Source organism: Lolium rigidum, chromosome 6, assembly GCF_022539505.1.
Source record: "Lolium rigidum isolate FL_2022 chromosome 6, APGP_CSIRO_Lrig_0.1, whole genome shotgun sequence".
Lineage (NCBI taxonomy): Eukaryota > Viridiplantae > Streptophyta > Magnoliopsida > Poales > Poaceae > Lolium > Lolium rigidum.
In genome coordinates, this window is record NC_061513.1 from 334,157,657 (window position 1) to 334,168,505 (window position 10,849).

The following is a 10,849-nucleotide window of genomic DNA, read 5'->3' on the forward strand; positions in this document are numbered from 1 at the left end:
TGGTCCTTTAGTCGACAAAAACTATTGGCATGTTCCACAGAGAGCTCTTGAACGAGTAAATTGATGGGATGGGTCATGGGGATGCAAGAATAATCAATGGAGAGGTAGCGCTACCGTCGTACTGCAGCCGAAAGCTACAGGGCATCACGCATGATGCTGCTGCACTAGCATGGCCAGGCTACGCTAGCCTCGCTCTGACCCTTTTCGCGAGTGGGTGCCCGAGTTGTTGTAAGGGCATGCGGCGCGACGCAAATGGTCGCTGAGCGATAGTTTTCGTCCGCCGTGATCGGAAATGCGTCTGGGCTCTGCTCCAACGGGGCGACGTAAAGTGACCGGCCCGTCCGCGGAGACGCAAACCTGGCGCAGCGTCCTCCATTTCTTACCCGGTCCCGCAAGTCAGCGAGAGCAAAATCGACCGCTTCGACTTGATTTCTTTTTTCACCCTCGTTGGTGCCCTAGTGCGACGCCCCCGCCCCAATCCCCGCCGTCCGCCGCAGCGCCGCATTACTCGCCGCCGGCACCGTTGTCGCCGCGCGGGAGAGCAGGATCGTACTCGGGGTTGGCTCCGGCGCGAACCTGCCGGCTGTTTTCGGGCGAAACGTTGCCGATTGCGCCGCCCTTCCGCGCCGCCCACGACCTGTTCGACCTATTGCGCCGGTAGGTTCCTTCTCGTTTTTCGGCGCGATTTGTGCGCGGCCATTGATCAACGGTTCAGTATCGACGCAGATGGACGCGTGGCATATGGTGGAGAAGTTCCGCGCGGAGATCGTTGACTCCTCTTCGGACGACGAGTCCGATCAGTCGGCGAACACATTGGCAACTACTGCGGCCTCCATGATCCACGAGTTCACCTCAAACCCGGGGCCGCAGCACCGGGGCTCTGTGAAGGGGCGCTCGAAAAACCTGCCGCGCAATAGAGTGGCAGGACAGGCCCGCCTCCACAAGGACTACTTCCACCTCACCAATCCGATCTTTCCGGAAAAATTGTTCCGGCGCCGATACAGGATGTCAAGGGACCTGTTCTTGGTCATTCTACGGGGCGTCAGGAACTACGACCCCTACTTCCAATGCAGGCCCGATGCAACGAGTGCGCTAGGCTTCACCTCCTACCAAAAATGCTCGCGGCTATTCGCATGCTCTCATATGGAATGGCTGCTGATATATTCGATGAGTATCTTCGAATGGGTGAGAGCACCCGCCTTGAGTCCATGTACGGGTTTTGCCGAGCCGTGATTGCCGTGTTCGGAGAGTATTACTCGTAGGGAGCCAACTCGTTGAGGATACAAGGCGCCTCCTATCTATCAACGAGTCTAGAGGCTTTCCAGGAATGATTGGCAGCATAGATTGCATGCACCGGGAGTGGAAAAACTGTCCATTTGGATGGCAGGGTCAGTACAACGGGCATGAGGAGGGACGGACTGTCATTCTTGAAGCTGTCATATCTCAAGATTTATGGATTTGGCATTCATTCTTTGGCATGGCCGGTTCCAACAATGATATCAATGTGTTGCACCGATCACCGGTTTTCGAAAGGCTCATGCAAGGCAAAGCTCCCCGGGTGAGCTATGAGATCAATGGAAATGCATATGACAAGCCATATTATCTTGCTGATGGCATCTACCCCGACCGGGCCACATTGGTGAAGACTGTCCGTAATCCAAACTCCGAGAAGACGAGGAGGTTTGCCAAGATGCAAGAGGCTTGCGGGAAAGATGTGGAGCGTGGATTTGGTGTGCTCCAAGCTCGGTGGGCAATTGTCCGTCACCCGGCAAGAACATGGTCGCCGAAGACCATGCATGAGGTGATGACATGCTGCGTGATCATGCACAACATGATCGTTGAGAACGAGCGTCCTGATGGCCGCAATGAGAACCACTGGGAATTCCAAGGTGAGCTGGTTGCGCCAATTCCTGAAGCTTCTACTTGGGAGGACTATCTACATATGAATGTAGAAGTCACAAACGATACCGTCTCCAAACAGCTGCAGACGGATTTGATTGAGCATCAATGGACCATGGCTGGCCATGAAGATCATGCCTAGAGGACTAGTATCTTATTTTCATGTAGATTTTTCAAAATTTAAATGTAATAACTATGACTTCGTTGAAATCCTATTTGTTGTTTCAAAACTTCATATTTGATGCAAACGTGGAAATGCGTCGCGCCGCTGGAGCCACCCCAGGGTGCAAACGGACGCGCGGACAAAAACGATCTGTCTCGCGTCCGTCGCGCAACGCAAACGGACATTTCGGACGTCCGAAATGCGTCGCGCCGCTGGAGATGCCCTAACAAGACGGGCGCGTGTTGCATGCGAAGTTTGCATGGCCCTGACTTTCCAGATATTTAACAGTTAATTTCGACCTGTCCGCTAAGACCCATGCATCAATGATCTACCTATCTTGCATGCTTAAGCTAGTAGGTGACAAAGGTTTCGATTAAGACAAGCCAACAAAACACAGCTAGCCTTGATCCTAACTTTGTATGTTGTTGTATGCATGCCTGTACTTTGGTTTTTTTTTTTTTGAGCAGCATGCCTGTACTTTGGTGTTGTGCAAGATAGGCGGAAGCACATTTGGTGCACATGAACACTAGTGCTACCAGTTTTTAAAATATTTAAAATCGTATATTTTTTTTAAAAAATATTGTCACATTTATTTTATGAATACATACGCATGTCCTGAATACTTGTGTGAAGTTTTGATAAAATTGCATTATATTTTGAGCTACATGAAAAAAAAACAAATTTGCGGCTACGTATAGGAGTAAATATTTGTCAGAAATTAGTCTTTTTTGTATAGCTCAAAATACAACATATTTCTCTCCAAAATTCCTACTGTACCTTCGGAATGTTTATATGTATATGAGTATTTAATTTCAAAATTTTAGAATCCAAAAATATGATTTTTAAAAACCAGGAGCACTGGCGCTCACGTGTCAAACACACTTTTCGAAGATAGGCATGCTTTTTGTCGGGGGGTGATCCCTGGTAGATCAAGACTATGGCAAATATGCCCAGATAAGGCACTTATAAACCGGATTAAGAGATAATCCGGATATGAAAGATCGGGTTAAAAGATTACCTAGTTGGTACGGTCCGGTATACCGGAAGGGGTATGCCGAAGCAAGGAGAACCGGCGATAGCTAAGCCGGAGACACTCCCAGGAAACCTAAGTCTGGGAAGACAAAAAGACAAAAGTCCGGTTTACTTCGGACAAATCCACTTGGTTCCGGCATAGCCTGACCTGAGTCAAAGAAGCTTTATAAAGTAGGCTTAGGTAGACATAGATTTCATTAGGGTTTCTTCCCTTGTAAGCTACCTCTCCCCTATATAAGGAGAGGTGCACTTCCCTTGTGCGGGAGAGCTCGAGTCATGGTTGAGACCGTACACTCTTTCTTCTACCTCTTGTTCTTCTACCTCTAGCCATTGGCTAAGTGAACATTTGTAGCTCCCTGTTGAGATCATATACAGATAGCATGCAGGAGTAGGGGTGTTACCTCCTCACGAGGGCCCTAAACCTGGGTAGATCGCCTTGTTCATGTGAGTTTGTGTGAGTCTCGTCTCAATCCTCCCGTCCTCCGGTCCCCTCGGTACACATCGGCCCCAAGTTAAGCCTATCCATGGCATCTGTTTGTTCACCACGACGACACTTTTTAAGATTTTTCTTTGACAAAAATAAATTTATGTACATAAAAATAGATACTATAGAATTTGTATCATTAGAAAATGTTTTTAATATAAATCTGACAAAATCAATTGTGTACTATATAATTGAGATAGCCGTTGCTTAAAAATTTCGGTCAAAGTTTGTTTTAAAACATGTGTACATCTTATTCATAGAAATGGAAATAGTATGGATCAAAGCTCGGCCACAATGACCGCCGTGTGCAACCATTGCTCCATGCTGGAATCTCCTAACGGGTTTTAGGGCCCATTGGAAGTAAATTTCTTTAAATTTAGCAAGACAAGAGGTGGGAATAATTGTTTCTGTCTCACATTACTAGTTGCGTAAGACTTGGATTTCCTTATATAAGATGGCCTTATACAGTTATACCATCCATTTAGTGTGGAAGAGGAGTGGCTCTCCCACTCGTCCTTCGTTGCCCACCTCGACTTGCACATAAATATATAGGCAGTGTAGATGTGAACACTAGCGGTCACGAGAACCTGGATCGCATATGCCTCCTCACGCACCACAACCCTCGGTTACTTCAAGTCCTAGTGCATGACCATTTGGGAGATCAGGCCTCTGGAACTTGTCTCTCTCCAAGTTCAAGGGCAGTGAGCCTCTTGTTATTTCATCCATGGTTGATCGACCAACTCGTATGTGTTATGTTCCCGACTGCTATTTTCATTGATGATTGCTGCACATCCAATTGACATAGATGTGCTAGGCTTTTAGTTACTTCTCTGTTGCATGTCTAATATGTGTATGCTACTTAACTGTAGAAATTGTTCAACCATTTATACATTTGTATTAAATTAATGCAAAAAATTGTTAAAATTTTAAATTATCGTCCAAAATGCGGAAGATGCCTAGATGCACCATGTTATTAATTACTAGCCAGAGCATCTCCACTTGAAACCTCCATACGAGATCCGGTGTTTGCTCGTATATGGGATGCCAATGATTTTTTTGATTATAGGGGGAGTATGGACTCTGTCACAACCCCCACTTATGGTATCGTAGGACACGTGGCCTGCTTTCGTTGGGTCGGTGTTAGCCGGCGCCCCCGGTTGCCTCCCTATGGGATAGGGTTGGCGTGGTTGCTGGATAAACAAAATTTTACGCCGATGCAAAAAATGTTTATAGGGGACATGGCTGGGCGTGTTTTCTCTCTCCGGTGCCTCCATTTTGGCTTTTTAGCCCTTTGGAGGGATGAGTGAAGATGCTCTTAATGTGGGAATTAACATGCCAAAGTACACCAGCTACACATGGACATGGTCCAAACTCCAAACGACCCCATGAGCTGATGAGCATTACCTCGGTACACACACACAAGCAAGCAGGCATGCATACCACATGCCATTTTTTTCTTCCCCTTAATCATACTATATATAGTGGACATTTTATCTAGTTCGCAAATTATTCAAAATTTAACAAACATTTGAACTTAATTAGTAGGAGATTTCGGAGGGAGGTGCGAGGTGAAAATTTTCCTTGTATTAATGGAACTTGAACATTATGAAGAAGATATGTATTTTTCTCTGTCCTTCACAAAGCGATCCAGAAGGTCTTGTTTGGAGTTAAGGCGTGTTTAAGTTTAGGAGCGGGCGACATGTCATGATAACACGTGTATCAGGTGACTAGTAATTTTGTTGGTTCGTAGCAACATGCAACTATAGTACAAAACTGACACAAACTATTACATTGAAAGGTTAGCCTAAATGAAAAAAAAACTAACAAAGGTCGGGGCAAAGCCCAATGGCCCATGAGACATCACGAACTTAAACAAATTGCCAAGTTGGCATTCTCCCTGTCATCGTGCACATCCCACTTGCTATGAACCATTTTCAAATAAAAAGATGAAATACGCTTTGCAGCTGCCGTTGGATCATATATATAATTAAGCAGCTGGTAATCGTGTCTCTGACTGGAACGTCACTTTGTGGAGAAGCACTATGTACGTAGCTTACATTTTGGGAAATGTAAGGTTAACAACCAATCGGGCAGCTAGCAGAGTGGCTAGGCATTGAATTATTTGCCTTTTTTTGGTTAGAGCTATCACTAAGATGAGCATGTAAACATTATCTAGTTCTTTCTTTAAGGAAAAGAAGCTCAGCTGCAAAATTGATCGGATAAATGCGCTCTTATTAAATTACTTTGTGTAATTCAATTGATCAACGGACAATATATGTTAGGATGCAGATGTCATGTGTCAAGCGTTATCGGGAAGAACTTTGTACCTAGTGGTTTCATCTTCCCGTCGCGACCATGCTCATGTGGCCCACCTTCTATTGCCCTCCCACCACCGCAGATGGCCGTCCACCGTCCCCTCATTCGCCTTCATCTTCATTATTGTCCTTCTTTTTTCTTCCTTCTCCTCCAATTGAACACCTCCTATTATTTGTGTGTCGTGGCTAAAGGCCAACGCCCGAACATAAATTCTCCTTAGGTGAAACACTAGATTCTAGAAGACTCATTTATAACAAATGACTTGCATTTTTTGCCTTCTTTAGTCAGGATTAGCAGAAAAGAAACATGAATCGCGTATATACTTTTCTTTTATACAATAGGAATATCCTAGCTACAAATTGACCGGATAAATACGGTCATGTTTTCTTGAAAGAGAATTGATCAAAGGACAATGATAGGATGCACGCCATATTTAATATTTTCCCCATTAATCAGACATTGAGATACTAGAGGACACATGTTCAGATCGAAAAAAAAGGAGTATGGAGTAGTATGAATTTTTCCTCAATGAAATGCTATGAAGTAGGTACGGCCAGAACGTGCGTTTGAACGGCTAGCTAAACCTGTACGTCAAACACCCCATCCGACAGGCAATCTGGGCCGTTAAAAGCCTGCCACCGAACGACCACGGAAAAGTTCAACGCTCTCTCCCATCGTGGTCCCACGCACCAGCCACCAACTCACTCTCTAACTCTATTTATAACTAAGAACCAGCTCGAGCTTGAGAGCCTTCGTCCCAGACACACAAGCACACCGACGAAAAAACAGAGACAGAGCATCGCGGCCATGGCAACGCCGAGCTTCAAGGTGACCCGGATCTCGGAGGGCCCGGTGAAGCCGGTCGGGGAGACCCCCGACCACACCCTGCCGCTGGCGTGGGTGGACCGGTACCCGACCCACCGCGGCCTGGTGGAGTCGATGCACATCTTCCGCTCCGGCGCGGACGCGGCGCCCGGCGTGATCCGCGAGGCGCTGGGCAAGGCGCTGGCGTACTTCTACCCGCTCTCCGGGCGCATCGTGGAGCAGCCGGAGAAGGGGTGCCCGGCCATCCGGTGCACGGCGGACGGGGTGTACTTCGCGGAGGCGGAGGCGGAGTGCAGCCTGGAGGACGTCAAGTTCCTGGAGCGCCCCCTGCTGCTCCCCAAGGAGGACCTCGTCCCCTACCCCGCCGAGGACCGCTGGGGCGTCGAGCCGCACAACACCATCATGATGATGCAGGTACCTTATACTAAATGCATAGTTGTTCATTCCAAACCAATTCCCAGACACGCCGTCGTGATCCATAAGCTTAATAATTAGTCAAAGCTTCCAATGAGTTCCGAATCTGGTTAATCCGGTTGCGTCAGTAGAGCTAGATCTCTGCGCGTCCGAGGTAGATCTGAGGATCGAGCTTGCAGAGGCGAGAAGTCAAAAGCTAGCTAGCTTGACAGGAGATGGATGGCGTCGTCGTGGTAGCTAGTGGGAAGCTTCTCATTTCGCTCGCTTGGTCACCCTCTTGTCGCGTCAGAGAGAGAGAGTAGAATTGAGTAGACTTGTTCGTAGTGGTTGGAAGTGTCGGTCGAGGAGGCTGGCACGCGGGCCCCACGCAGCGTCACCCCGTCATCATCGTCGGCCCGCGTAAGGGGATTATGACATTTCATGGAGTAATCAACAGAGCTGCTGGCCGGACGTTGCCAGCATTTCCGTCGAACTCTCGCTAGTTCACCCGATTTTAGCAACGGCATGCTTTCCAGTCCAGACATGCTTAGCTCAGCCGGCGCCTTTGATGTCACGCTATCTGGTTGGGTAGAGTGGTCCCGTCGCCGGCGGTGACGCAGGCGGCGCGCCGCTGGTGCGTAGCTAGAGCCGATAGGGATCGCCTTGGCACGGTGCCGAATGCGGCGAGCACCGGCCGGCGAGACAGACTCGTGCAGACGTCTGTGAAACCGCGGCGTTTCCTTGGCGTTTCAGGCGAGGTGGCGGCGGCCGGACATGGACAAGGGTGGGGAGGCTCGTCCGTGGCGGCACCACTTTATTGCGACCAGCCAAATGCCACCATTGCTTTGCTTGCTCTGCCTGCCCGCCGCCTGCGACGGTGCGTGCCACCAAGTACGACTTTGCTTCGGCCTCAGGCTTGCTCCCGCCTTGTCCGGTGGCCAGGGATAGTTAGGTAGATGTGCACCCGCGCTGGCTGAACGCAGAAGGCCGGATTCCCATCGTTCCCCGGCTGAAAGTGATCGCCATGAAACGAGGCCGGAGCTACCTAACTTTGACCACTCCTTGATAGGCGCACTGAATCTGGATCCGTTGCCTCCGTGATGGCGTTCTCGCCTGCCATTAGTTCACTGTAGGATGTAGGCAATAGAGACATGGCCGATCAGGACCAGTTTCAGTCTTGCAGCTTATGCGTTGACAGAGATGTAGTACCATCTCGCGTACCAGATTATTACGCATTGTGCCTGTACGTGTTGTCCTTGCCAGGCAGATAGGTGTTGTATGTCTGTCTGAATGTATGCCTTGCTTTTAAGCTAAGCTAAGGTTTTCGTAGCCTCCTTTTCTGCTTTTGCCCACCAATAGCTGGTCACTGGTCTCTGAGGTCGTTGAAGAGGATGATGCTCATAGGTCCTTTTCAAGTACGTTTGGAAATTTAGAGTAGCTAGTGGGAGGGAGGCTTGCTGGAGTGGTACTTTATCATGATCAGAATGCATTCTCACTCGTTCTTCTTTGGTGTTTTGTGTGTGCATCCCTGTCGACCATGCGGTAGTATGATTGAGCAGAAAGTGCCAATTCCCCCATGATTATCAATTCATGTTTTCGATGGGGACAGCCTGTGGGAACTATGGGAGCGTTTACAGGAGATTAGGACAACCTAACAGAACCAATTAGTTATGGAATGGGGATGAAATGAAATACTACTATACTAGTACGGTTTTGCTATGAGAATTTCTTAAGTCTCAGTCACCCAAAAAAATGTACATAAGTTATACATTTCTGGCTGAAAAGTGCAATTGCACATTTCTACCAGAAAAGTGCAATTCGTTCCAATTGCATATTTTTTTGAACTGCAGTTGCACTTTTCTGAGGTGACTGAGACTTAAAAAAATCCCAGTCACCTGAGACGTAGGCAAACCCATACTAGTAGTGGAAATGTAGATTCCAAATATTTCATTTCGTGGGAACTTTTCCTTTACAACTTTCAACTTTGCAAACGCTTGACTCAACAGATTCAGTGCTAAAACTTCAAACTCTCATGGTTTCAGATTACCAAGTTCACCTGCGGCGGGTTCGTGATGGGTCTGCGGTTCAACCACGCGTCGGCGGACGGCATGGGCGCGGCGCAGTTCGTCAAGGCCGTGGGCGACATGGCGCGGGGCCTCCCTGAGCCGGCCGTGTTGCCGGTGTGGGACAGGGAGAAGTTCCCGAACCCAAGCATCAAGCCAGGCCCGCTCCCGGAGCTCCCGGTGCTGGCGCTCGACTACATCGTGCTCGACTTCCCAACCGGCTACATCGACGGGCTCAAGAAGCAGTACAAGGCGCACAGCGGCAAATTCTGCTCCGGGTTCGACGTGCTCACCGCAAAGCTCTGGCAGTGCCGCACCCGGGCGCTCAACCTGGAGCCCGACGCCACGGTGAAGCTTTGCTTCTTCGCCAGCGTGCGCCACCTGCTGAAGCTGGACGCGGGGTACTACGGCAACTCAATCTTCCCCGTGAAGATGTCGGGCACCAGCAAGCAGGTGCTGGAGTCGTCGGTGATGGAGGTGATCGACATGATCCGCGAGGCCAAGCAGCGGATGGCCGTAGAGTTCTTCCAGTTCGCCAAGGAGGAGACGCAGCAGGACCCCTTCCAGATGACCTTCAACTACGAGTCCGTCTACGTCTCCGACTGGAGCAAGCTCGGCTTCTCTGACGTCGACTACGGCTTCGGACCGCCCATGTTCGCCGGCCCGCTCGTCAACAACGACTTCATCGCCTCCGTCGTCATCCTCAAGGCGCCGCTGCCGCTCGACGGCACCAGGATCCTCGCAAGCTGCGTCACCAAGGACCACTCCGACGAGTTCACCCGCGGCATGAAGGAGGACCTGCCCTGATCGAGCTCTCTTCTTTTGCTGGCCACGCGTCATCCATGGCGATACAGAGCTGCTGATACAGTTGTTTGATTGATACTGTCGCTGTTGTTGTATTTCTACCTGCTCTAATGTACTGTAGTGCTTCTGCCGGTTGTATTTATTTGTTCCTACATCTTCCTCAGTACTTACATTACTTGTTTTACTAGAATATAGACAGCCGATTCAATGCACTTCACCATTTGATACAAGACAATAAAAATATTGTATACATGCAACGTTCATGCATTGAGCCGGGTGTTGGTAATGAATACCTCCGTTTTCTTTAAGAGCTCTCTGTCTCGTTGTCTGATGGGGCTTGGCATGTACAGTATCACCAACATTCTGAGATCAAACTTGGCCAATATTAATAGAATTTTGATTACTATGAACATTTTAACTCTACTAATTAAGCATTCTTTCTATAGTGATTTGATCTTGAACGCATAACAAATCATACAAACATGAAACATGTTCATAGTCAAGAGGGCTAACATAATTAACAATATAATTAGCAAAATATAAACTTCTTAGGGTGTGTCTATGTTTAAGTTGACTGAGATTTTCTTAAGTCTCAGTCAACTCAGAAAAGTGCAACTGCAGTTTTAAAAAAAAGTGTAACTCGGTTCAGTTGTACATTTCTTGCAGAAAAGTGCAATTGCACTTTTTTAACAGAAAAGTGCAACTCAAGCACTTTTTTGTAATTGACTTAGACTTAAGAAAATCTCAGTTGACTGAGACATAGCAAAACCGAACTTCTTATCCATGCACTGGGTTGCAAAAGTGTAACTATCCTAAATCCGCACGGATCAGTGCGGCTGGTATTTTTCTGGATTAAGTGTGTGTCATGGA

The 10,849-nt window shown here is 48.2% G+C and overlaps 1 protein-coding gene across 1 annotated transcript; it reads left to right on the forward strand.

The window, feature by feature from the left end:
• The first annotated feature begins 6,662 nt into the window (after window positions 1–6,662).
• LOC124668247 (acyl transferase 9-like) lies at window positions 6,663–10,287 on the forward strand. The gene is made up of 2 exons (XM_047205421.1): window positions 6,663–7,133; window positions 9,155–10,287. The coding sequence occupies exons 1-2, from the start codon at window positions 6,702–6,704 to the stop codon at window positions 9,980–9,982; spliced, it is 1,260 nt and encodes a 419-aa protein (XP_047061377.1). The 5' UTR covers window positions 6,663–6,701; the 3' UTR covers window positions 9,983–10,287.
• Window positions 10,288–10,849: the final 562 nt, after the last annotated feature.

Bases quoted from the DNA above. Each gene is read 5' to 3' on its own strand.
- LOC124668247 (XM_047205421.1), top strand. From the start codon at position 6,702: ATGGCAACGCCGAGCTTCAAGGTGACCCGGATCTCGGAGGGCCCGGTG. The intron at 7,134-9,154 runs GTACCTTATACT...TCATGGTTTCAG, and splicing joins ACACCATCATGATGATGCAG to ATTACCAAGTTCACCTGCGG.